General features: G+C 38.2%; 3 protein-coding genes and 1 long non-coding RNA gene across 12 annotated transcripts; 3 read left to right on the forward strand and 1 right to left on the reverse strand.

The window, feature by feature from the left end:
• Positions 1–1221: 1221 nt before the first annotated feature.
• On the forward strand, positions 1222–4264 carry LOC138135903 (modular serine protease-like). The gene is made up of 12 exons (XM_069054872.1): positions 1222–1412; positions 1515–1596; positions 1839–1949; positions 1998–2138; positions 2192–2482; positions 2533–2732; positions 2784–2996; positions 3181–3336; positions 3386–3510; positions 3563–3730; positions 3783–3945; positions 4012–4264. Exons 1-12 carry the CDS (start codon positions 1364–1366, stop codon positions 4209–4211), a joined length of 1899 nt encoding a protein of 632 aa, XP_068910973.1. The 5' UTR covers positions 1222–1363; the 3' UTR covers positions 4212–4264.
• On the reverse strand, positions 4000–4839 carry LOC138135904 (uncharacterized). The gene is made up of 2 exons (XR_011161122.1): positions 4752–4839; positions 4000–4701 (listed from the first exon to the last, which is right to left on the reverse strand). It is a non-coding gene; the product is annotated as an uncharacterized lncRNA (long non-coding RNA).
• A 1-nt stretch (position 4840) lies between these two features.
• On the forward strand, positions 4841–9426 carry LOC138135900 (uncharacterized). Of its 5 annotated transcripts, none has more exons than XM_069054863.1 (7): positions 4841–5425; positions 5480–5662; positions 5750–6292; positions 7251–7480; positions 7534–8532; positions 8587–8769; positions 9035–9235. In XM_069054863.1, the coding sequence occupies exons 1-6, from the start codon at positions 4938–4940 to the stop codon at positions 8730–8732; spliced, it is 2589 nt and encodes an 862-aa protein (XP_068910964.1). In that variant the 5' UTR covers positions 4841–4937; the 3' UTR covers positions 8733–8769; positions 9035–9235. The 5 variants fall into 5 exon arrangements, with proteins under 5 accessions (XP_068910964.1, XP_068910963.1, XP_068910965.1 ...); XM_069054861.1 differs by having other exon boundaries at positions 4842–5425; positions 8587–8712; positions 9035–9426; XM_069054862.1 differs by lacking the exon at positions 8587–8769 and having other exon boundaries at positions 9035–9426.
• Positions 9427–9545: 119 nt separating this feature from the next.
• Positions 9546–26894, forward strand: LOC138135902 (uncharacterized). Of its 5 annotated transcripts, none has more exons than XM_069054866.1 (8): positions 9546–9694; positions 12035–12323; positions 19719–20087; positions 20143–20303; positions 21736–21970; positions 22096–22908; positions 26148–26359; positions 26406–26894. In XM_069054866.1, the coding sequence occupies exons 2-8, from the start codon at positions 12151–12153 to the stop codon at positions 26528–26530; spliced, it is 2088 nt and encodes a 695-aa protein (XP_068910967.1). In that variant the 5' UTR covers positions 9546–9694; positions 12035–12150; the 3' UTR covers positions 26531–26894. The 5 variants fall into 5 exon arrangements, with proteins under 5 accessions (XP_068910967.1, XP_068910970.1, XP_068910968.1 ...); XM_069054869.1 differs by having other exon boundaries at positions 9547–9694; positions 19776–20087; XM_069054867.1 differs by having other exon boundaries at positions 9578–9709.
• Positions 26895–27006: the final 112 nt, after the last annotated feature.

Consider the following 27006-nt stretch of genomic DNA (forward strand, 5'->3'; position numbering starts at 1 on the left):
CAATAGTTAGTAACAATCTTGTTTAGTTTCTAAAGAACCGCAAATGTAGATAAATAAATCATAAAGTAAAAAACACTTTTTTTTTATGAAGAAATATCTCCTTACTAAGATACCATAATTTTCTTTTTCACTCTACGAATCAGCGAATCTGAATTGCGTTTGAGTGAATCAGTATTTTGAAAATTCCTAACTTTGCTTGAGAGTTAAGCTGTTAATTATTTGTATTGTGTCGGTTGGTTTATTACGCTTCGTAACAATTATCTGAAAATGTAGAAATGAAATCACTTTTTTGCGATGTTCAGCGGTAAATCTATTTATATTAGCTTGATTTAAAAATACCCAAAAATATTTGTTCTACAATTTGTATAATTTGTTTGTCGCATATTTTACACTTGCCAAATCGGAGAAATATCACTAAGATATAAATGCTCTTGCTCATCTTATTTTATTACACAGTGAGTGAGACTAACTGACGGTGATAGCAATGAACGAAGTACTGATGTGTAGAACGTATTGACTGACAAAAATGGAAATCAACGAAAATATATGAATTTGATGTTTGTCAACATTTGGATGAGAAAATAATTAAAATATGTAAATAGAGGCATTTAATTACGCAGCAGACATTTTTAGCGGCTCATATAAGAACTTTTGAAAATCAATTTTAAATAAATAAGTAATACGAGTAAATGCTCCGTAGGGAAAATCCGTGTAAGTTAGAAAGCGACAGTTTCATTTAGTGATCTTTCAGTATTCTGAGGAGACTGTTTCAATTGACGATTGTAGAACATTTGAAAATAATGTTAATTATCCCAAACGGTACGTCGCAACATACCTACATAAGGAAAAAATTCATAGAGGAAGAAACAAAATTCACGAGAAACAAGCTTAATCCAGATTATGCGACGAATGCCCAGAGGAAGACACAAGTTGTAGTTAGGGAGAGGAAGAAATCAAAACAAATTAAAAAATCAAAACAAATTAAAAAATCAATCTACTATAATATTAATGGTAAATTAATGAAATATGTATTCATCTAATATTAAATCTCATTTGCTTAGACATAAATCAGTAGATAATTTTTTATAAATACAGTTCGTAACGTAAAAACCTCATTATCTAGAAACTCGATGAAATGTTCTGGGTATTGATGCGATGGGAATTCCAGTTCCACTACGTCCGAAGAAGCGAGAAATTTATCAAGTATTATACATACAAGTTTTAAACAGCGAGTTCTCGTACGATAAACCAACACGACCTCTTCCGTGGGTCACTTTAAAAGCTAAGATTAAATAATAAGCCATAATATGTCGCCGAAGTAGTGTACATAGCAGTGATTAGTACGTAGCTACAACTTTAAACAATGTGCAATGTAAGAACATTACTGCAGGTGATTTGTTTAAGTCTTATTGGTAAGTTTGTGTACAGTGTTGAAGGTCACTGGTCCAATTTGTGCTAACCTTTATTTCGCTAAAAACTCTAAGATTTAACAGTTGTTAAGTAATTTATTTTAGTTATACAGACAGTCGATAGCTACAGTTTTGCACTAAGCAAATTTACGAGAATTCGACGCCAAGCCCGACGAACCTGTACAAGGTAATTACGATTATTTGTATTTTATCCTTGAAAACGAGATTTATTCTTGTTTTAAGTACTTAAAAAACATTATTATTAATATTATCGTTACGTAATAATTTAAAATCGGTTCCTAAACAAAACACAATTGTTATTTGCTGACGCGCGCGATTTCGAGTAGTTGAGTACGACAATTTTTTTCCGACCGCAATTACAATTCCTACTAAATGTTTACAATAACAACTTCCTTCCTGGTGATACAGTACTGAGTTTGCTTGCAAATCCGGAGAATGCATCGACGAAGATAAAGAGTGTGACGGTATTGTAGACTGTACAGATGCCAGCGACGAGACCAACGCCTGTCACAGGATCAAGTAAGTCTGATCACAACTGAAAGGACGTAAAATTAAAATGATGTTCAGATGCCCCAATTATCTGTTCCGGTGCAAATATGGCGCTTGCATCAATCCGGACCTGGAGTGCGACGGCAAACCGGACTGCATGGACGGATCCGACGAGAAAACGTCGAAATGTAAACCCGACGATTCGTCCCCGGAGTGCAAGTAAATTGTGGCAACCCGGAGCGACTGACGTTTGATTTCTGCGACATTTCCAGAACGAACGAGTTTCGGTGCAGCTCCGGTCAGTGCATCCCGGAGGACTACAAATGCGACGGCAAAGCCGAGTGCAAGGATAACTCCGACGAGATTAGAGCCACCTGCTGGAACGTCCGCTGCCCAGGATTCACGCACAAGTGCAAATATGGAGCTTGCGTGAGCGGTAATGCCGAGTGCAACGGAATCGTCGAGTGTTTCGACGGTTCAGACGAAGATCCGGCGATTTGCAAGACTAAACCGACGCCAAGACCGACGCCGACTCCAGGAACTCCCGGCCCGCAACCGACACAGTACGTTGTAAGTTGCAATCCAAACGAACACTCACCGTGTTGGCTTTAAGGGGTGGCTGCGTCTTGCCGAATCATCCCGAATTTGGTGAGTGGCAAGTGTACGGAATTCCTGGACAATTCTCTCCAGGAATGGCGATTAGAGCTGGTGCAACTTTGCGAATACAGTGCAAGAAACGTTACAAACTCGAAGGAAAAAACGCCATCTTTTGCGAAAATGGGAAGTGGTCGGATGCAGTCGGTCATTGCTTAAGTAAGTGAGTTTAGTACGCGGTCCGACTACTACTTTGTTATCTTGTTATAGAGTTGTGCCCTTCCATCCAAAGTACTTCAACAATGAGGGTTACTTGTATTTATAACAAACACGAAGAGACTGAAAACTGCACAGAAGCTGTTGAGGGTACTCTTGTGAGGTTTGATTGCGCACCGTTTTATGAAGATTTGGGATTGTCGAGACATCCTATTCATATCTGCCGAGATGGTTCCTGGGACCAGAGGAGACCAGAATGTACACCAGGTCAAGTTCCCATTGTGATTAATTTGTACTTAAGTATTAATATTATACCAGAGAGTAATTACAATGAAAGAAACAAAGATCCAGATCGAATAATCTTTCCAAAGTAAAATAAAAATGTATTATTAATTATTAAATAAATTTACTCTTACTAACATATATATTTGAATTTATTTTTTGGTTGCAGTGTGTGGGCAAAAGTCAGTTAACGCTCAAACATTAATTGTCAACGGGAAACCCGTGAAGAAAGGAGATTATCCATGGCAAGTCGCGTTATACACTTTGAACGATAAAGAGTTGATCTGTGGAGGATCCCTCTTAAACCAGCGAGTCGTTCTGACAGGCAAGCTCACAATATTTTAATTTATAGGAAATTATATAAAAGATTGCAGCTGCGCATTGTATAACTGACGATAAGGGAAAATTGTTATCAAAGGAAAATTATATGGTGGGTGTGGGAAAGTACTACCGACCATTCAATGACTCTCGAGACCGCAACGAAGCCCAGTTTTCCGAGGTTTTTCATATTTTCTACAAAAAACATGAAACAATCTGATGGGTTTTTTTAGGTAAAACACATGTTTATTCCAGAACTGTACAAGGGTTCCACACAAAACTACGTCGGAGATATCGCTATCTTGGTAACACGAGTCACTTTCACCCTTTCCAGGAGAGTTCAGCCGGTGTGCATCGACTACGGTTTAAAATACACCTCTTATACAAACGAATTTGGATACGTAAACACGTCAGATTGATTACAATCGCAAATGTCTGGATGGTTTCTTACAGGTTACGGGTTGGGGTTACACTCTGCAAAATGACAAACCTTCCGACGTGCTCAAAGAATTGAAAGTTCCAGCAGTTAGTACAGAACAATGTAGTAGCGCTATACCTGAAGATTATGACATCTACCTTACACACGATAAACTGTGCGCTGGCTATTTAGACAATGGTACTACCTCTCGCACTCGCGCTTTACATTTTTCTCCAGCTCTTTAGCATGAAATTTCAATTTTAGGTACTTCCGTGTGTAGCGGAGACAGTGGTGGAGGTTTGGTGTTTAAATTTGATGGCAGGTACTACGTTACTGGGATTGTGAGTCTTTCTCCACAAGCATCAACAGGCGGCTGTGATACTCAACAATATGGTCTTTATACAAAGGTTGGCGCCTACATTTCGGATTTTATTATCAAAACGGAATCGCAGTTTAGGCCATAAAACTTCTTTTTTTTATTTCCATTTTTTAATAAAGATTCTTGGTTTTATAAAGACATTCCATTTTATTGATGTGCATATTATTAAAGTATTAAACGGTTAAAAAAAATATTACATTCCAAGCTTATCAGTATCACCTATATTGATGATGACCTTAGAAAAACCCAAAAATAATATTAATTACATCTAATGAAGGTTGTCGCAATAAGACTTAGAAAAAAGATTTTGTTGCGTCAATATTTCTTGCTACTCTAAAGATTACTAATACGTTTTTTAACATTCTGCAAGGTCCGTTGTTAGTTAAAACTTGGATCATCGTGCCCGAAAGAAATGAGTGCGACCTCGACGTGTCTGTATGAAAATGGTAACAGTCCTCGACTCCTCGTAGGTACTTTTCCTTATTCGACGATGCTCGAGAAATTCCTATTTAATTCGTAATTCGTATTATCAAGTGCTTCGGTTGGAATTTTTTCTAAACCTAAAATCTGCATGCCTGTATGAAATTCGAATTATTTATACAACTGGAGGGCACTTTTATTTAACCTTAAATCGATTACTCGAAGTCAATTCGAATAGTAGCTGTTTCTGCCTTTAACGTTCGCGTTTTGAACGTTCTACTTCTGATGCTATATTTTTACCTTGTAAGGTTGGTAACTGTTTTTGTTGACATTTTTTGACAATGTGATTTTAATCCTAACAATAATTTATGAATACAGTTCGTGTTATAAAATGATTATATTATTCCATTGGTTTACAAAGTTCCTTTATAACTTATTCAAGAAACGAATTAACGAAAGAAATTCGTCATGGAGTAATTTCACCATAACCAAACTTAATTCGCACTGCCATCCTCTAGCGCAGCGCGATTTAGAGAATGACATAAAATTTGATCCTCCTGTGTACAAACAGCGATATGAAAGGGCGACCGACGTATTAACACACGAAAAATGGAAAGATCAAATAAATAAGTTGGTAGATTTTGGCTGTGCCGAATTTGGCTTCTTTGTCTTCCTTAAAAACACAATACAAACAAAAGAAATTACATTTGTTGATGTTGATGAACAATTATTAAGAGACTGTATATACAGAGTGTATCCATTAAATGCTGATTATTTGGTCAATAGACCAAATCCACTAACAGTTAAAGTTTTTGCAGGGAGTGTAGCAAATCCAGATCCAGTTTTAGTAGATACAGATGCCATAGTTGCACTGGAATTGTAATGAATGTGCCCTTTTAGTTGTTTTTTTATTATATAAGTTCACATTTACAGAATTGAACACTTATATCCAGATGTTTTGGAAGCATTTCCATACAATATATTTTCCTATGTTCAACCAAAGTTGGTAATAGTGACAACACCAAATGTTGAATTTAATGTTTTGTTTGAAAAATTGAAAACATTCAGACATGCAGACCATAAATTTGAGTGGACCAGGGAACAGTTTCAATCCTGGTAAGATCTTTACTAGATTTTTGAACTTGCAGTTTAACAGTCAGTCATGTCTCTAGAATTTTTTTTTATTTTGTGATCCTGCTTCAGGGCCACAAACATAACATCGCGTTTTCCGCGTTACGTAGTTAAATTTGATGGGATTGGGTTAGGTCCCACCGGATTAGAAAGTGTTGGCTGTTGTTCTCAACTTGCTGTGTTCATCAGAAAAGACATTATCTGTGATAACTACACAAATCAAGTTTTACCTTGTATTTGTGTGGGAAGTACCTGTATGTCATCAGATTCTCTAGATGGTATCTGTTGTTCTTGTAAATGCTGGGGCTGTGTACCCAAACGTTCTTATGGTATTTGTACATATAATTCTCTTTCAAAAAATTTGTTATCAAATCATGATTCGGCAAAGAACGAGCAAGATGATAGCTACAAGCTAATCGCAACAGTAGAATATCCTTACGAGGTTGACACTCGCACGGAAGAAGAAAAAATTCTCGACGAACTCAAGTACAGAATGCACCTCTTTGACAGTATCAACAGTGATTACTATAATGCTAAAGAAAATCGCCTTGAAATACCTCTCAACAAACTGACTTACCAAACAGTCAGACCTTTCCCCCCAGAGATAGAAATAAGGTAAACCACTTCATTGTAAATGTTTTTTTTTTATATAGCAGATGTCAAAACTATTTTTTTATCAACTCTTTTGAGTAGATAAAGTAGCACTTTAACCGCAAGGGTAGATAAAGTAACACTTTAACAGCAAGGGTAGTTAAAATGTTTTAACTTAAAATTGTAATTTTCTTTGAAATTTTATTTTTCCCTTGAACTTGAAGTCCTGCTGTAGAAAAAAATGTTGTACATATTACACACGACAATAAAATCTCATTATCTTTTCGAGTGTAATTAAAAAACGCTCTCAAAAATAAAGTACAATTTTATCGCCTTGTATGTGCAATAATAGTTATTTATGCAACAAGTGAGTAAAGTAATACTTTTTTTTACGAGAAGGAAAATTTGCCGCTCGAGCGAAGCGAGTGCGCAAATTCGCCGAGTAAAAGAAAGATACTTTACTAACGGGTTGCATACAACATTTTTTTGGCGCCCGTAAGTTTAGATAACAATTTTTTCGACACTCTCAAAATTTGAAAATTTTCTTCTGTGACGCGAGTAAAACGGGCGTTTTAAATTGGCCTACTTATGCCAAAAAAATCCCAGTTTACATACGCACTCGTTAAAAAAACTACTACATAATTATGAATTAAAAATTTTATAATTGCGTTGAAAAATGACACGCTACGCCACTTTTTTTAACGCAAAATGCGTGCAAAAATGAACCGCTATGGCATTTTTTTTAACAGTTCTTGACCGATTCAAAAATCACGTAATTTATGAACGCAAACGAATGAAAAATCTTGCACTTTTTTTACGGACGTTAAAAAATGACTATTACCTTTCATTTTTGAGATGCTGGGTAAACGTAATGTCAGAATGTCAAATCCTTGAAACATCAAAGTAGCGCGTTATTCTCTTGTTCAAATTTGGCATTTGACAACAATGTCAAATTTTGCTGTTAAAATTCGTCGTATTTCAGAAACCTTTTGTTGAAATTCAATTATAAAATCGAAGAATGTTTGAATCGAGAAACTGAACGTTTCGAGAGTTGCGTAATATATGAGCCTGAAATGGAAAACGGAGGCTCCGGTAGCGACACCGAAGCGTCAGGTTACGAATCAGATAGCAACAAATATAACGTGGACGATGCACAATTGTCCGATTGGGATGAAAATGATTTGACGTCGTGGAATAGTCAAAGCAACAAAGGTATAAACGCTGGTTTTTACTCGAATACATCTCGTAACTGTTGCTCTCGATAGATAACGAAGTAGTTGCAAATAAAGAAGGTGTCAAAACTCAGTTGCATTTAGAAGTTAGCGGCAGTAAGAAGCAACAAGGGGCCTTGTTCGATTCGGGTTATCAGAAGTCGCCATCGGTACCGGACGAATCTCCTCAGTCTTTATCAGGGAATCAGGAGGCGGTTCCGTTGGAATTCAAGAGTTTGAATAGTGACAACAAACCTACTAAACTTTCGAACATATTGTCGGTGTTTGATAACTTTGATAAAATAAATGAACTGGATGCTGTCCGCAAAGAGAGAAAGTATTTTAATTTCGCCTCGAATCTTCCACATCGAGAGGTAATGAAAAAGCTTTGCCAGGAGATCGTCAAACACCCGATCCCTGGACCATCGCGCGACCCTAAGAGAAGCAAGCCAAAGAAATCCCATTCATCTGACAGCGACGATTCTGTTGAAGATGTCAAATCCATAACCACTTGTATATTGGAGAACTCTCTGAACAAGATAGAAGTCAAAGATGAAGAAAGGCAACGCGGCGATTTGATACAGGAGTTGATACCAGAGGAGTTGCCGCCAGAAGAAGTCCCAGTTCAGCAAGACGAAGTCGTCGAGCCGCTCCTAATTGTTGAAAATGGCGATCTGGCAAATAACAATCGAGACTTGGAAGGTAACAATTATCCTGCGGAAAACGCAGAAAACCCACTGCCGCAAAACGACAACGCTCAAGACAATTTAGAACTCGACAATGTCAATATCGATAACAACAACGAAATCGTCGATCTTGTTCCTGTTGCCGAAGCGGAAGCGGCCGAGGAAGTCGTCGAAGAAAATATCGAAATAGAGCCACCGGTTAACGTGGAGGTGGCTTGGTCGAGCAGAGAAGCCCTCTTTGATGTGAACTCGCACGTGGATTTGTTGGAGGACTTCGACATGGACGCTTCGGTAGCCGTGGTCAATGGTGTAGTCTTCCCCAGCAGCTACGTAGTAGTTACTGACAGCAGTTTAGTCAACGAAGCAGGTAAACGGAAATACGCAGTTTGTTACAGTAGATAATTCATGACTGCATTGTTAGTTCTACCTCCTGAGGAAAGCGGCTTTCCTAATTGGTTGTTGCAGATATTTGAGGAGGGGGAGGCCGTACCTGGTGAAGACGATATGCACGACGAACCCCATTTCTACTGTCAAGGTGATGGGCTAGGTATGACAAGTTTTACGTGAAGGTATAAGAGGATGTAGCGACATATGAGTGCAATAGGTACTTGAAACAGTGCCCACAGAAATTCTTCCACTAGGAGGCTCACTTTGACGGTGCGAGCCTCCCAGTTAGTATAACCCTAACTCCTTCACAGTGACAGCTGTGACAAGTCTTTGACATTTATCAAAATGACAGATTTGTAATGTAGACTTATAGCTGTCAGTTGAAGGGGCTTGCTTTAAGACTTATAATGGCACCGGAATATTAAATATCAAAAGATGGCAGTTGCAGTAATTTTTTGTTATTCGTTTTTGGCAATTTTCAGGTGTGCATCCGTCCACCGTTGCCATAAACGATGACGAAGACGACGAGGGAAACGAGTCCGGTTCTGATTCCTCGTCATCATCATCATCAAGCGGGTCGGTGGATTTTGCAAACGCCGAAAACCAATCGATTCAGGAACTATTTACTCCTCCCGATGATCCAAGAAATGACGATAATTTAGTTGTGGTAGGGCAACCGTTACCCATGGTGGACCAAAACGTCACGAGCGAATCTCCGGAACAGGAGGAGGTGTTCGAAAACGCGGAAGGATCGGAATCTAATCTAGTAACAAGTTCTTGTACTCAATAATTATAAAGTGTAACCAAAGATAATTGAATTATTTTAAATGTCACATCGTGTATGAGACTGAAGAAATACAATTTTTATTTTTTATTATCCTCTTTTGTAATAAGTGTAAAGATTTTTTTATTAATTTGATTAATTAAATGACGTGTTACGAGCTGGTAGTTTTTCGTTTCGATGTTGGCAACCATGATGTAATGACACTGACACTTGCCAGACGTCGTTGTCATTTTGTCAGTCAGTTCGACAATGGCGTTTGTGTAGTGTTGTGGCTTTGAACGGTTTGTCGAGTGTATCAGATTTGCAAATAAAATCATAATTCGAGTGTGGTCTTAAAATTATGTGTGGGCACAGGCAGGTGTGTGGTTACAAAGTAATTTTTTACATTGCATTCATTTTAGGTTTTAATTGTGCTGTTCATCTTGTGTAGGCTCTCTTTTTTATTTCACATTAATAAGTTTATTATCTTAATTTTGATTCAAAAGTCGTATAAATCACTTATTACAAAAACTGATAGTTGCGCACGGCAGCCGTTGATAATTTTGAAATAACAAATATTATTAAAGTGCAAGGTGAATGTAGGAACTTGTAGGTTATTAGTAGCGATGTTCATTGTTGTCTTTTTTGGGAAGAAAACAAATATGAATGTAAAGAAAATAATTTTGATCGTTCGTAATTTTGAGGTTAGAAATCAGTAATTGTTGCCAAGGCTTTTCACAAGAAGCGGCTCCACTTCGCGGTATTACTTTCCTTCCGACACTTTTAACCCACTTCGCTTTCCATTCAAATTTTTTCGGTCTTTCTAGAGAACAGCGCCGAAGTACAAACGCTGATTAAATAAATTTCAATTTCATTCTTGATCTGTGCAAATGCATCCGTAAAGAAACGCTCTAATTCATGCAATTCCGACAAATGAGCCTTAACATTCGCACCAATCAAAGGGACAAGTTGTGCAAAATTTTCCCATACATAAGGTACAAGACAGTTACTGATGTTATCAAACTAGTTTACAGGTGTCAGATATAACGTCATAATCACAGGTCACAATCAAGTTCGCTGTTGCGTTTATTTTCTTTAGATAAAGTTTAATTACCAAGAACAATATACACGACGGTGCACAAATATTTATCAAAAGTTCATTTTTAGCATACAAACCGTGATTCATGTTTTCACGATTTTCACTTTTGTACCCGAGCGAGATTTGATCCACCCTTCCAGAACTGCACTACTATAATATGCAGTTCCGATAGTGGAAGTCGGGGTATTTAATCTTTGCTCAACGTTTTACCAGCAATAAACATCGCACATGAGCGCAACACAATAATAAGCTGCACCTAATATAAATTTAAAAGCTATTTGCACCCACTGCGCTGAATTGTCGAAAATAATCGTTTCGAAGCTGTAAAATTTTGTTGAACACTTTTTCTTAGTACATATGTCTTAAAATAGCGATTGTGCATGGTAATAATTTTCCAACATCTGCTGCCTGATCCGTATTTTATTTGTTTACTTCTTTTGAATTACATGCATATCTTCTCCGATAAGTTTGATCAATAAGGTCTGAGTGATGGACACTTTGAGGACCACGTGTGCTCTCTCTTCGGTAAAAAATCGCACAAGCACAAACAAAATTTCTATTATTTCCAAGAAAATGGTATAATTATTTAAATGTGATGTTCTCGTCGTGTGTTTATGTCTTCCTGTCACTTATTTGTGACAAGCTAAAGGTCACGGTGACCGTTTGCAGAAGATTTTCTATTTTCAATGAATTTTAATATGGAAAGTGAGTAGATGAAGAGTCGAAAAATTAAAATAACAATTTGTCCCTGACGTTTTGATTTATAATATAACTGTCCAATAAAGTTAAAGATAAGATAGAGCTGTTCCTTTCAATAATCCTTTTTTACATTGTACATAGATGTCTTTTCTTTGTTATTTTTTGTATTAAATACACCGACGCTATACGGTGGTCGTAAAAATAAAATTTACAACTGGACGCACGTGTTCATTGCTTTCGCAGTAACAGTAACAGTGATAAATAAGGGTGAACCTTTACTTCCAATTGAATGAAAATTACGAGCACATTGTATATATTTGTTATCTGAGTAAGCTGTATTTGGATTACAAAATTTTCCATAATGTATTATGGGAACTTTTCTTGGTTTACTTGATTCGGATTAAGCAAGTATAAGGAAAACCAAATTTAGGTTTGGAGGGTGTTTACAGACTGACCTGAGTTTGGCACTAATTGCATACATATTGCTTAGAGTGATCTTACAAGGTATGTATATGAAAATATATAATTTGTAATCAGGGGACTTGGCATGTTAGAGAATTTTTGCAGATAAATTTACTATCATTATTCAATAAGGTTTTAAATAACAATCTTTCACGTTTAAGTGGAAAATTTGATGAATTGTTTATCCGATTAAAGATAAGATTCTACGACTCTACTCTCGATCTTGATAACATAATCTTTTTTACTAATGTCTGAAGGCACAATTTTTTTAAATTGCCCTTTCCAGCCCAAGTTGAAATCGAAAAACGCGATTTGTTCGTTTAAGTCGTGTTTGTGACGTTGGTGGTTCACCCCGCGGTCGTGGGTTGTAGTTTTTTGTGCATTTCCTTTGCCTTCATCATTGCGATTGTAAGAGCATGTTCGGGTCTGGGTCTGACAGTCGTTTTAATTCTGTTTCAGTTCATTATGAGGCACGATTGAAAGCGGAAGTTGTCTTTGCCCTGTTCGCACTTTCTATATAAAGCGATCGTTTGATATCGCTGTTCGGGAAGCGATGTCTTGAGCGCGGGTTCTGCATGACAAACGGACGAGGCGCCGGAATGGCGTCGTTCATGACGAAAAAGAAGAAGTACAAATTCCAAGTGGGTCTCTGCGTGGAGGAGCTGCTGGAAGTGCCTTTAATTTCTGCCGTCCTATTTGCCAAGATCCGACTGCTCGACGGGGGAAGTTTTCAAGATCACAGCACCAGGTAAGCCGAACGAAGAGCGGAATGACAATAGACGAGGGTGTTCGATATTGACAGTGGGAGGACAGAAATAAACGCACTTAATAATTCCGAATGAATCTTGCCCTTCAACCTTTAACACGAATTATTTCTGTAGCGCGGTATTTCGAAGCGACGTGATCTAACCAGCGAAACGGGAATTAGTTTTTCTGACAAGAAACAGTTCGTAGATCATAAAATGTTGTATTTACATAACGTTAAGGAACTCGCTATTACGTGGAAGCTCGCATCCAGCGAATAATCACAATTTTCCGACACGCGAACTGCACGAGTGGCAGATGAGCATACTTGAGGTTAATAATAGACTAATGGAATTATTAAGGATAGATTGACATGGTTATTGTTTGCTGGTTGCGGATTTCGCCCGGTTTCGATGGTCTCGCTAATTAATTTCGTAAACCCACCCGGCACACACCCACACCGTGCACCATCAAGATTCACTTTCGTCGTTATTTACGATTCACGGCAAAGAGAAAGGAAGTGTGACTTTCTTATTATTAAATTACTTTCCAAATCCAATAACGTTCCAGTTTCCGCTCCAACAATACCCAACGGACGATTTTGACAACGCGTCGACCTGTCTCAAAGTAAAAAGAAAATTGAATCGAAAACGATTGCGACTCGGAAGACGCTTAAATTAATTAATGAATTAACCCCAGGAGTGTCAAACTGCGCTCTCGCAGGAGGGATGTTGACGGAGATTCTCCAGTTTCTATTAGTTTCACATTTATGCGACTCGTGTAGTTACAGTTAATAATTGTTTGAAACTTCCAAGTTCCGTCGGGCCGTGTACAGAAGTTCGTTGAACAAAGAAAGGGAAGCGATTGATGGAGCGATTAAACGATCAAATTTGCCGAAAAGGTCGCTCGAGAGGGCGCTTAAAAAACGACTGACCACACGGTGACGCACATAAAACGTTGATTGCGTAAGAGACGAAACGAAACTGGTGATTACAGTGAAACATCTGTTTGTTAGGGATGATATTTCATACTCTTCATGTATCGGCGAAGAGCAAACAAACGGGAAAGGTTGTTGCAGTGGTCTGTTGAAAATGAAGCGTCGAGTGGTCTTGAGGGGAGATTTTTCGGGTTTTTCATCGCTCGTGCAAATAAATATTCCCCGATGTGGTGTTGCAGAGCGAAAGGAAAATAAATACACAGAATGCCTGCAACAATATTTACTGTTCCATCGTTATGTCGTATCTGAAATTCTCATTTGTATTTTCTTTGGGAAAATATTAATTCTTGACAGTTCCAAATCTAGCAGATCTGGATTTCGTATCTCGATTCTCCGTAGTTTAGTAGTTTGTTTTTTTTACATTATTATCAAAGAATCTATTACATAATTAAAATTGAATTAAAATATTCTGATGGACCCAACCAAGGTTAATTCGTGTCTCGTGCTCTGTCTCTTTCGTAACAGCGGTTTGTCATTAAACTATTAAAACAGATACGTTGCAAAAATGTTCATTTTGTCAAACTGCCATGGTCGTTTTAACATTACTTTCACACAGGTGTTCCGAATTAAATTAAGAGAGTATTCTTGCCCAGGATAGATGTTTTATCCTTGTGTTGTTTTTTCTTAACTTTAAAGCATGTTATTGTTATTTACTGTCATTTGTAGAGTGGTTTTTTAAATCTGGCGTCGAAGTTTACCTTGAAGAGTCGATTTTGAATGAACCACTTGTCTTAAAAACACTGATTTTTCAAATTGCAGGTTAAAAACACAAACAACGCAAAAAGTGAGGTTAGATTAAATAGCTGATCAACCACTCGTCTTAAAAAAGACTAATTTTTCAAATTGCATATAAAAAAACACGCAAAAAGTGAGGTTAGATTTAAACAGCTGATCAGAGTGGTTATCCACCAACTTAAAAAAAAAAAAACACCCGTTAAAATATTGTGAACAACTTTATTACTGTTTTGACATAATATACAAAATTTCTCAAACAAATAAAATTGCAACAAAGTTTCAAAATCGCTGGAATGATTTCAGCAGTTGCGTATCTCAAAAAGAGAAACTAATAAGTTTGTTAAATCAGTGTAAGTGTTCTTATAGCCGAAAAGAACGCGTTTAAAGTTTTTCGTAATCTACTAATTTTTTGAATTTTGGGTTTTAAGGACACATTTTCGGATCTGTATAAAAAGCTATGTATTAGTATTAGGAAAAAAATGTCAAACTTATACACGAAACCAAAGCACGAAACTATAAAATTTTTCACTTTCCAAAACTGTTCTAAACGATAATAATTTCACCAATCACAGCCATTCATTGCAAATACCAAACACAGTTTTCATTTTACCGAGTGACCTTAACTTTTGCTTTGAACTCGACGGAACAAATGATTTTTTGATCGATTCGAAATTTTTCACTCGAATAGTTCAGAAGATGACGAAATGAATCGGTGAAGCGTTCGCCTTGTTATTGGTCCGCTTTATCGGTCCCAAAAATTTGCTTTCACGGAATTTCAACTTGGCTGTGGAAAATATAAAAATAACAAAAACCTCCACCACTCTCGCTTCTTCGCGGTGACCCGACACGGATACCACAAGCGGGTTCGACCGTCCTTATTTCGTGGATCGAGTGGTGTCGTTAACGGGGTTGCGCCCATTTTCCTCCACGTTTTCCCCCGAGGGATAAGGTTGACCGTTCCGTAATTAGGTCGTGTTGGTTTTCCGACGTCCGATGGTCCGGCCTCGGTGCGTGATGTGGTTGCGTGCTTTTTGACCCGGCGACCTTTAAAGCGCAACTTCGATAGTTGCACTTCGAGATAAACCCATGATTTTTTTAGTTTGTTGCATTACAGTCGGACCGAATCGATAGCGTACGTGAGCGTGCACGACGTCGGTGCTCTCCTTTGTTGAAACCGAAATCCGCTGTCCCACATCTCGAGTGTAGGTCGCCTGGCTCGGGGCAAGGTTGCGGCCCGAACACCTCGACGAAGACGTGCACGTTCCAACACAAACACACAAGTCGATGGTGTGTTTTCATTAGTTCCCACATATTGCAGACGCGACGATCTGATAAAGTGACCTTGTAAGGTTGTCTGCTTCATAGGAGTCAATCATAAACGTGTCGGTGGCGGTGTTAATTGCCGCATATTGATGAGGCGTGGAGGTTTCACGTGGAAGCGGTGATCTCATTCGGAGTCGGCCTGGACCAGTGTACCGGACAATACTTCGTTACACGCGCGCTCAGGGATGAATTCAAATCATGGCTGCACGGTTCGCTCTTTCAATCATTAATGCCGCATTAACAAACACATTGCTCGTAACAATAGCAACAAAAATGAACGCGTGTAATGAGGAAGTGAGTCTCATTTATTTTCGAAACAGCTGTGGCAATTCCAGAGAGATATTTATTCATACGGGTGTACTGTTCGACGTGTCCGTCGGTGGGGTGTAACGCACACAAAAACAATATAACAATACATAAAGTCGCACGATTTTACAACCACTACAAAAACAAACTGTTACTCGTTACTCAAACAAAACAAATAAGCCACTTAGTGTTAAGAGCGCGGTTTCGTAGGTTCGAAGGAATGCCAACTAGGAGAGAAACCGCGAATATCGTCGATATTCATGATGGTTTCGGATGCAAAAGGCAACACGCAAATTTACATGTTGACGTTTTACACCAGAGATTCCACACAAATTGAGTCAGTAGTCATTTTCGATCGACCTTTCTTGAACTGACCTAAGCGTTGCGGGCCCACGTATTATCTACTTCCGGGAGGGTCTGTCGACAGGATGAAGTGTGCACATTCAGTTATTAAATTGCGGTGCATCACTCCCCAGACAAAACACAGTTTGTTATTAGGGAAAGTAAAGAATTATTTTTCTTTCTGTGAATCATGTTTCACCAACGTAATCTAGGATTGGTAATAAAGTTTAATTATAGGTAAAAAATGATGTAAGCGTTCACTTGTACATTGTACGAATGATAAAAATAGAAGTTATTGTAATATGTTTTTTTAGCCATTTCGTATTGGCTGTTACCAAATTAATAGTTGCAGTGAACCTCTCGATCAATGCAGACATCTCCACAGATCATGACATGTAACAATCCGTGTTCCCACACAAACTTGTTACTTGTTTATATCTTCGTAATTCGACGAAACTTGTTTCCACTCGGTTTTTGCAAAAAATTCAAACATTAAAAATATTTCTCAAGGTCTCCGTACAAGATCTCTATCGCTGCTACATTAAACAAGATAACTTTTATCTCCCCTTTGAAAGGAAGCGAAGAATTTTGCGAAAGACATTTACATTCCTATGCTGTACTTGTGATTCTGCAGTTTTGAAATACAAAATTTTCCAAGTGTTTTTTTATGTATTTTTGTTTTTCCCTTCACCGACAAACTTGTTTTCCACCTAACTCTTCCAAGGAAATCAAAAAATGTTTTTTTCCAGGTGCAACCGTTTCGCTAAATGAGATAATCTGTAAACCCATGAATTGGGAAGGAAACAATAATGATTTCATAACATCTATAATGTAGTGAAACAACTAGTTATTTACGAACCAAGTGCGGGAAGACGATGTTCCCGCATGAGCGCATTTTTTAAAGCACGAGCGACGAAGGAGCGAGTGCCTTTAATTAATGCGCGAATGAGCGGAAGATGTCTTCACGCAAGTGGTTCGTACAATATTTTTTGTACGAACATTAAATTAAATTTTTTTATTTTAATACATTAAACATAAACGAACATAAAACCAAGTAGGCAGTGACCTTTGGTTATTAGAAACAATTGCTTCACTTGAAATTTCAATGTTTGCAATAATTTGTGAATTTTGTAGGAACAATTTTCAACGATTATAAATATTTCCCTAATTTTTTAATGGAGGAATATCCAGGGAAGTTGTATTTTATGAACTAAATTTTGTTATTATCAAGACCGATTTTTTTTGAATGCCTCAAAGGGCCAGTGTTTTTTGCAATTTTTACATTCAAGTCGATCGGGAAACACTCGTTTCGGAGTGAGGTTTGGATGTTGGAAGCGTCGCTTTCAAGGCTATGAGTACAAAAAACTTATTAAAAAATTCTGTTATTTAAGTTTTTAATTTTTATTATTTTGACCTCCACGTAGAATTGTTTTTACCTGATCTGATTTCTACTAAGAAGTTAAATATTAAAATCTTCCTCAAGAAGAGCCACAACGAAAGACATTTTGTTCGTATTGACAAGATAATTTATCTTATCTCCCCTTTGAAAATTTCGGGAATCCCAATTTTAACCATACATTACGATTTTGGTGGGTTTTGCTTTTGGGTGGCTCTTATTTCTTCTTTTTAACATAAGTTACACCTAAACCTCTTTAATGCGGACGCTTTCCCTCATTAGGGATAAAACTTTTACTCCCTTGAGAATCTGTAATGGAGAGGCTCGAAGTCTAATGAAATGTTAATTAGTATAAATGTACTTGCAACAAATTCGCACATGACCAGGAACAATTAAGCATTTATCAACTTAAAATTCGATAAGAACTTGCGATAAAAATTTCAGAGTGGAATGGACTAAAAGTGTAAATTTACTTTGTCTGATACAATAATCCGCATAAACGGGTTATATAAAACAAATTACAATAATCTGAAATGCACATATTTGATAAGTACGTACGTTATATAATGTATGTACAACATTCTTTGTTTTATTGCGTAACGACCATTGCGTTAGTTTTTGCAAAAGAAAGCAAAAGTCAGTTTGTTAAGTGATTTAGTTAAAAAGCGATCGACGTAATTCGTGAAGGGGCCCCTTTTGCTTCGAAGACATCGGTGTTTCGGGAGACTGTTCCTGCGCCTCAGCAGGAAATTGATTTGGCCAGTGAACTTCCCACAGTTTCCGTTTCCGCAGATCCCCTTTGATACGCGCCTCGGCGTATTAAGCTCTTCCCGCCAGTGACAAAATTCAGAAAACACCAAAATAAACATCGCTCCAACTTAAAAAAAAAAATCTCTCAAAATGACCGTGATTCATCGTCGTCGCATCTTTCCATAACGCGCTTAAAATAGTTCGCAAGCGTGTTTTAGTCAGAATTACGTAAAACGTTTTTCACATATCCACTAATTGATCCGCTGAATACCACACATGCGATGATATTGGCAGCTTTCGCCACGCAAACGAGAGCTTTCTCACACGCACAATTGCGGTGGTGGGTTGTTGGGCTTTTTGTCCTGGCGACGTTCCCGTTTTTTATACAGTGAAGGGACGAGACGTCAACCATCTGGATTATAACTTAACCGTATCACACGTTTTTGCAGATGCTTCAACAACGGCAGCACTAGAAAGCCGGGGAAATGTTGTTGCCTCCCACGCTTGTACCAACGTCCTACATTGGATTTTATGGATGTCCGCACACTCTAAATTCAAACGTATCGTTGAGATAATCGCACCAACTCGGAATTTGGAACTAGCGGAGCAAGGACGAAAATCCGGGGAAATTGTTTTATTTTCGTCGTGTGTGTTCGAATTTTGGGCGTACGTTTTACGTGCGCGGGTTCGGTGTAATGAAAATAAATTCCTTCACTCCGGATTCAGGGCGTTCCGGATTACACCCCTCATGAATTCATGCCGGGAATTAATATCTAATAATGCAATCCCGTCGACACTGTTTCAGTTTAAAGCCGCTCCATCTCTTGCGTCCCTACGCCAAAAATAATCGCAGGAAAGTGTAATTGGGGGATTTAATAATTGTTGCGGTGAATGAGGGGCGAGATTCGTTTCGGGTCGTTGGCATTTTTTAAATACATATTCATAAATCTGTCGCCTCGGGAACGCTTGTCCAGATAAAAACCTTTTGCAAATATGAGATAAGTGTGATGTATGTGTCGAAGTTTAGAGCGTGATGAACGAAATTTAAAAACGCATTTTTTTTCCGGGCGGATCTATTCCGACCGTGCCCTAAAAAGATAAAAACCATCCAACACAACTAATCAGCAAATTAAGTAGAAATTGTGTTTTTAATTTTTCTGACACGTTTCAAATGTAATTGTTAAATTGTTGTCGAGCGGGAAATTTCCAGTGCTCCACTGGATAAACAAGTGTTTCATTAAAAATCACCTCGACGTAAACAGTTTTTGTGCCATTTAAAAGCCTCGTCCCATTTCTCAGCGTTATTCAATGAATAACAGATTCACTCTGCAGCTCCAGTGGCGTATAATAGGGTGGCAAAAATTTTTCAAATAGAAAAATTAAATTTTAGGCCAAATTTCGTATTTTTTCTCGCACTTGCCTGTTTTCAGTTATGTTAAGCATAGGTCGGCTATGCGAAAAGATAATTTTTCGTTGATGCGCCACTGTTGTCCAGCTGGAGCTCAACGGGGTCTTTCTCGGATGCAACTCAACCGGATCCTTGCTTGCAGATTTAAGGAATTAGCTTGTTCGTTTGCACCGCAACCCCGTTCCTCTTATTGTTCCAGAGAGGAAGTGCGCGACCACAAGGTGAAATGGGGTACGAACTTCTCTTTCCCTTGTAAGATGTTGGCGAACGCGTCGACCGGCGTTTTGGAACGTTGCATCTTGAGGATATCCGTGAGGAAAGAGTGCAAAGGGGGCCGTTCATTCACCAAGTTGGGTTTCGTCGATTTGAACCTGGCGGAATATGCAGGAGCCGGTCTCACGTACAAGAAAGCCCTGCTGGAAGGTTACGACGCGAGGCATCGTCAAGACAACAGCATGCTCAAGTTTTCCATTTCGATGAATATGCTCTCGGGTGATATTTTGTTTAAAGTGTAAGATGGCGAACGGTGGGTTTGGAGGTTGTTTCATTGCGATTTTCGTACACAGACCGTCTCCCTCGTTGAAACATAAATCCATTGCTTCCGAAGATACAACAGCCGAATCGAGGACCGACGAGTTCTCCAGCGAGTCGCTCGGAGGGTCCATCGCCAGTGCCAGCTCGGGATTCGGGAGTTTGCCCAAGAAGAGGCCAGCTCTCTTGTCATCAGGTATTTAACATGTTACTACATACATCCATAAAGGGTGCAGATGACAGGTGACAACTAAAAATTGGACTGTTTTCACTTACTAAATTTGTGTGAAGGAACAAAATAAGTTTTAAACTTACGAGGCCGACAAAAATTTGACTTTGTGAATGCGGTTTTAAATAATTTATGTTTTGTGGCTGCCTGCATAATTTCTACGGACCTTGTTTTCCTACGACAAGTAGACAAAAAATGAAAATACTTCAATACCTGCAATATTTTAATTAACGTTGGTCCTATTATTGTTTTCTAGCAAAAAAATCGCCCTTAACAATTACGAATGAATGTTGTGAAATGCTTTTTTGGTGCACGTTTTCTCTTTTCTAGAAACCACTATTTTAACGCTAGTTTTTGCAATGTTCGTACCCACATTTATTTTTAGAATGCAACCGTAATCTGTTATATTTACGTTTTAACGACCTTGTTATCTTACTTCCATTCGATATCTTGATGAAATCTTTCACTTTATACTGACAGCAGCAAGATTTTTGGGCAAAGTGGTCCAAGTGTGAAAATAGAAAATAAATTTTTAGACTCATTTACATCGGAAGTTCTGGAATTTTTAAATTTTTACCAACATTTTCTAATCACTACTTTTATCATCGTCTTTTGTTATTCATTATCATTATTATTTATGATCGACAAAAGAAGATAATGGGCGGCTGTGTAAATCAAAATTTTGACAGACGGGCGGCGCAACTTAATTAACTGTCACTTGTCAATTTTGACATGTACGGGAATTTTATTTAAAAATTAGTTTCACCGGTGAACCAAAATATTAATGACTAATTTTCAAATGAGGAGGAAGAAAATGGTGACTTCTCTTCATAACATCTGTTAGTTTGGTTGGAGCTAAGCCGTACGTTTTCAGAAATGATGTTTTGAATAGTCGTTCCTTGTCTTCTTTTTTTGTTGGTCATATGGTATGTAGCAACAGTTTTAAATGCTGTTCATATTTCTTTTTTTAGAAGCATTCATAGTCTCACATTGACTGGTGAATGTCGCCCCCAACAAAAATATGTTCTTAAGTTTCGCGTCAAATAAAAGGAATGTATTACAAAAGTACCCAAAGTTACCCTGTTTGTCCAGAGCCTTTATAAATTGTTTCATTAAACTTTATTTCCTTTTCACATCCAAATTTCATCTCGTGCTGTAGTTTAAATTTTATTTCAGATACTCACAGGCATTTGTGTGGTTTTTTGTATTTGTTTACCCCCACATTTTTCCTTTTTTTCGGTCAACAATTTAGTATGTACATATTTAAATAAATGTATAGAAAACCGTGAAATTGTCCTGAAAAAGATTTTGCCATAGTCGGAATTGAAAGTTTGAAGAGATATCGAATTATTTGGTCGGATGAGTTAGAATCCGTCGTAAATGAGTGCGATGTTTTCAGACTTGGTAATTGGTCACAGTTTGGTGGAGAACAGCGTTCCGGTAACGGTTGCGGTGGAAGGCGGGACGGATCAAGCGCAGCAACCTTCGCAGGAGCACGAGGAAGTGGTTTGTGAAACTGGACATTCGCGGAATTCGTCCAATACGAGTCAACTATCCAAAGCTTCCGGCTATAGCAGTATCCATTCCCATACACACAGTAGACAATCTAGTTCCGGGGATTCTGGACATATCAGGTTAGAAACGGTACAACAAATCCGTTAGAAATTTGGGAAACCTTTGTTTATAATATTGGGGAGAATTGTACATATTATGTTAAGGAGGGATCTTTGCATGCCATACTTAATTTTTGTTTATCTAGGGCCCTATCACACAGACAAATCAGGAAACCAAATGGTAATTCCTTCCTGAACGGCTCGAATTTTATTCGAGTCAATACCTATCCCAATAGAATTCGAATCCCCAACACCATCATACACGAGGATGTGTACATTACGGCCTCGGAAGATCTGTCTCCCGAGCCCCCGTTTACTCCGGTGAAATCGCCGGAAAACGGTTCATCAACCGCACAAAACGATCACGAAACGTCCCGATACTACACTCCGGATGGCTATCAAAGACAATTGAGTAACGGTAGCAGTTCGAGCACAGACGATTATAAAACGCCAGACGATTCGTTGGACATAAAGACCGACTTGTTCTCGCAGAAATTCAACGAGCTCCAGAAATCGTCATCGACCAGCCTGATCGAGCTGAACGCGCAATCGAACGATTCCGATTTGCTGTTCGACAACAACAATCGTTTCAGTTTAGACAACGCAGTCAAAACGAAACAATCGAACGACGGCGTGTTGAAATCCAGGAGCGAATTCGAGATACCGCGCGTCAGTCCCGTACAAAAGAGCGAGCGTCGCTTTCCCGGCGGCTCTTTCTGGTCCGATAACTTGGCGGCGTTCCTGACGCCGATTCTCAAACGTAAAAATCCAATAGGCAATAATCAGTCAACACCCGCACGCGTCAGTCCCACCGGTAGCCAGTTCAAAGTTCCCAGTTCCCCGGTCCTCAGGTCCCATTTGCATAGTTTACCCGAGACACGCACCACATCTCTCAACTCGCTTCGTTCGGGGACGGCCGGGAATGACAACCACCAAGTGGGTACTCAACCGCCGCCAAGGTAAGATCCGCGGTGGTGGTTTTAAGTTTGTTTTGAGTTTTTCCAAATAATTTTCGTTTTATTTTACTAATCGAAATAATGTCAACTCGCTTCACTAAACCAGGTTTTGTTGCTGTTTTTTGATTTTGTTTTTTTTTTGGTTTTCTGAGTTTGCAGGCCTGGCATTGGACTACGTGAAAGGTATGATGTTTGTGCTTTGGAACATTGAAAATGATGCTGCTCGGGGCCGTTGCTAACCCATCGGGGGCTTCTGCTTTGACGCCCCTCTCTTCACTAAAGCTTGTTTGACACGATGCTAGATTTTGTAGAAAATTTGTTAGAAAATGAGAGAGACCCTCGACAGGACCAATGAACGATCAGGATCATAGTCTGTCTTTGTCAGATCCTGACCGTTCATTGGTCCTCTCTCATTTTCGAACAAATTTTCTACAAAATTTAGCATTGTGTCATACAGCCTTTAGACTATTTCAATAATAAAATTACAAGTCGTAAAACCCTTCCCTTAAAAATGTTCGTGAGAGTCTTTAAATGTGTTCTAGAGCACCAGGGTTCAAAAAAATAATAAGCTCTTCACGTAGCGCAGCTCTGTCAAAGATAAATTTAAAAGACTGGACTGTCAAAATAAAAATTTGGAATAAAATGCTTGTTTTGAATGTACTTGGTTATATAATTTTCTCTCTAGAATATACTTAGATACGTCAAATCATCGTCGCATCGTCAAATGTAGCAATAAAATATTTTTCTATTATTGATTCAAAAAATTGAAATTCACGCATAGTTATCGGTGCCTGAAGTGGGTCATTTTCTAACGTGTATTTCTTTTTGCATTGTTAGTAAGATCGAAACCATAGAAACCATACAAAACAGTGTGTGAAATGCGATTTCACGAACACGACTATTTCTGTGTTTCACTTCACGCACTGTATTTTATTAGTTACCTAGCAACATGGTCACTGCATTGAAACTTCAGAGTTCCTTCAAAAATTTGAATTTTTAATTTCAATTTTTTGAATCAATTATAGAAAAAATATTGTTTATATTTCGTGCGTGAAGATGTTTTTGTGCATTCAAAGGCTTATACTGCCTCGACCTTCGTCTCGGCGTAAAAGACCTTTTCATGCACAAAAAACACTCTCTTCACGCACTTAATATAAAAATAACTATTAGGTTATGTTTTGGTTTTAAACACGAAATTTAAATAGCGAAATGCAACAACTAAGAAATACAATAATTTAGTAAAGTCTGTAAAGAAACATCAAAATTTGCGCTAATTAAACGACTCACCTTAGTTCTTTTATAAATTTCGAAATTTTCATTTTAATTAACAAAATATGATTTCGATTTGCAATTAATCTAAACAAATGAATAATCTGAAAAATCTTGCATACCAACGGGGTGATATGAAAATAACTAGTGAATTACCCAACCAAACAACATTTTTTGACATTTCAGATATTCTTTGACTTTATTAATTATATCAGAATTTTTTCATTCGTTGATTCCAAAAGAAGATATTTGCAATCTTCCATCATCTTTCATCACCTTCCTCACAAGACTTTAATTGCTTCATACGTAATATCAGTTAAAACGTATGAAGTGTTATTGAGCTCTTTAATTGATTCATCCAGCGACTGATTTCTTTGGCGTCGAACAGTTTCAAAAGCTTACTTTGCATAATCGGATAAAAAAGTAATATAAATAATAACGTGTTGCGACGGCCCTGACCCTATTCAGTCCCTACATAATTGATATGTCACGTCCCAGGTGTCGAGAAGACAACCCTTAACCTCACCTCATTAGACTGTATCATACTCTGTCGTTTTCTAATCGTTTCTGTTCAGTATGTCAAACTGAAATCTGGCTAATGTGTTCAATCAGCAAAAGGGTGTTGGGTGTTGATTTGCAGGGGCATGCCACATCGCAAACTTTTGGAGGGTACATCAGGAGGTAAGCTAGCTCCGTTGGCCATCAGTCCTGATGAAACGCCTACCACTGTATCGTCTGATTGCTCACAAAACCTCACAATTCGGCGTCCCAGCGTCACAACGTTAGTGTGTCTTTCTAACCGTTTCGTACAGCTTGTTTGTGGTTCTTTTTTTGTTGTCTTCGTTTGGGTTCTTGCCTCTTTTTATTTTTTATTGCATTTATTTTAAGCTGTTAGAGTAATAACACGCGATCAATTTTAGTTTGTTATACACGTTCCCCAGTTTATAGCATAATAAAAAGCACCAGTTCTACTGTTTTTTTTCTTTGCACTCTCGATCTTTTAGTCTGCTTCATAACAACAAGCATCTTGCCGTAATCTGATTCGTTTTAATTGCATTTGATTGAAAACAGGACCGACTCGAGCGATCTTCAGCAAAATGTACTTTTTATTTTCAACGTTAGCAAAATATTTCCTTTTGATCGTGTCGCCGAATTAAAGACGCAACAAGGTACATATGCTTATAAAATATTTTTTTAATACATTGCACAAGTTGGTAATTAACGATAATGTACATACACGACACTATTATCAAAGGTACATTGAAATTTACATTAACCTTCAAAAGTCGCAAGGTCAGAATATTAATAAATTGTAATCAGCTCTTGACAACACTAATCCAGAAGGTGGTCGAGCCGAGAGACCCTTAAAAGGAGGATAACATTAAGCACGCGCTTTCATGCAGAGCTTTAATTATCCGCACAGCTTGTCAGAGGTTTAAGAAGTTGTTCATGATACGACGCTTCATTAAAACTTTTGTCAAAGTGTATCGACATTTTTTGCAATACAATATTTTGATAACTCGGACGGTATTTCCGATGGCTGAAAATGCCACACTTCCAGTCGCAGATAATGTAACTACCAGATGTGAAAAACGAGTCGATTGAAAATCCCAACAGTCGCATCGGAAAACTAAATGACTCCGTTATTTCTGGGCGTTTTCTTGCCCCGAAAACAGATTTTCCTTCAGATGCAATATCGGCCAAGATTCAGACCACTAGTTCCGAGCATGACCCCACGTTGGTTGTTTCGATGTGAGCCGTTACTCCAAATTTGGCTGCGTTCCGCGTGACTCATCAAATAACGCAAACTAATTTTACTAAAATCCAGTCAAATATGGGGTCGAGAGGTTAACGGCGTAATAATAGCTAAGCTTCCCCTGGCATGTATATGATAGTGACGTCAGCGATTTCCATATCTGTTCTCGCGCCTGCATCAATTCAGATCGGTAATTTGTGGAATGTTTGTCTTTTAGAAATCCCAGCTCAAGCAGTTTAGTCCTATCAGAAACTGGTTCGTTGGACAGAGCGAAGGCGGCTTACGAGCGACGTAAGAAAACTCAAATCCAAGATTCCGACACGGGGGTGGTGTCAGGTAGGGTCGAAAATACTCGAGTGAACGCTAATCGCCTCATAGCGGAAATACTGAAAGACACGAATCTGGAACAAGCCGATGATTCGGCGGAAAGTGAGTCGGAGCCGGCGGGGTTGACGTTTGGTAATTTTCGTTGTAGCTTCAGGTCTTCAGTTGTTCATTGCCAGGGATGGTACGGCGGCTGTGGGAACCAACGAGGTGAAGTCCCAGATGTCGACGGGAGTGCAGGTCTTTAAACAAGTTGTTATGGATGACAACAGGTAGTCGATATAGTGAATCTGTCGCAGTTTAGAAGAAGCCCCCTTAAGTTTCATCTTGTTGATGTAAAAGTTTACTGTAGCACGGGAGGGAAGGGCAGTATCGGTTGTTGTCAGCCAGACGCTGCGTAATTTTTATGTCAATATTGAAGTTGTTTTATTAGACAGTGTTGCCAATTTTTGTGATATAACAGCGGTAGCGTATTCGTTATTGGAACTCCTCATTTAAGTTAAACATGATTGACATTATTTATTGTAAATTATGATTGTGTTAAATGTATATTATTTATTATGAATTTTTAAATTATTAGTAACCTTGTAAAAAGTCGTTTTAAAATGTACATACATACACAATAAAACTTAGAAGTAAATCTGATTTTGATCTTCAGGATTTACGAATTTATTGAGGAAACAGGTGATAAGAAGAAAATGTGTTTCCGTTAGGCGCCGTCCTAAATACGAAATTTCCGATAACATTCGTAC

The sequence above is a fragment of the Tenebrio molitor genome, chromosome 7 (assembly GCF_963966145.1).
Source record: "Tenebrio molitor chromosome 7, icTenMoli1.1, whole genome shotgun sequence".
Taxonomy (NCBI): Eukaryota; Metazoa; Arthropoda; class Insecta; order Coleoptera; family Tenebrionidae; genus Tenebrio; species Tenebrio molitor.

Excerpts from the sequence above, each read along its gene's own strand:
- LOC138135903 (XM_069054872.1), top strand. The coding sequence starts at position 1,364 with ATGTGCAATGTAAGAACATTACTGCAGGTGATTTGTTTAAGTCTTATT. Across the intron at positions 1,413-1,514 it reads GATTTGTTTAAGTCTTATTG|TTATACAGACAGTCGATAGC; the intron begins GTAAGTTTGTGT and ends AATTTATTTTAG. Across the intron at positions 2,997-3,180 it reads GAGACCAGAATGTACACCAG|TGTGTGGGCAAAAGTCAGTT; the intron begins GTCAAGTTCCCA and ends TTTTGGTTGCAG.
- LOC138135900 (XM_069054861.1), top strand. The coding sequence starts at position 4,938 with ATGATTATATTATTCCATTGGTTTACAAAGTTCCTTTATAACTTATTC. Across the intron at positions 6,293-7,250 it reads CCCCCAGAGATAGAAATAAG|AAACCTTTTGTTGAAATTCA; the intron begins GTAAACCACTTC and ends GTCGTATTTCAG. Across the intron at positions 8,713-9,034 it reads CTGTCAAGGTGATGGGCTAG|GTGTGCATCCGTCCACCGTT; the intron begins GTATGACAAGTT and ends GGCAATTTTCAG.
- LOC138135902 (XM_069054866.1), top strand. The coding sequence starts at position 12,151 with ATGACAAACGGACGAGGCGCCGGAATGGCGTCGTTCATGACGAAAAAG. Across the intron at positions 21,971-22,095 it reads GGGGATTCTGGACATATCAG|GGCCCTATCACACAGACAAA; the intron begins GTTAGAAACGGT and ends TTGTTTATCTAG. Across the intron at positions 26,360-26,405 it reads AGCCGATGATTCGGCGGAAA|CTTCAGGTCTTCAGTTGTTC; the intron begins GTGAGTCGGAGC and ends TTTTCGTTGTAG.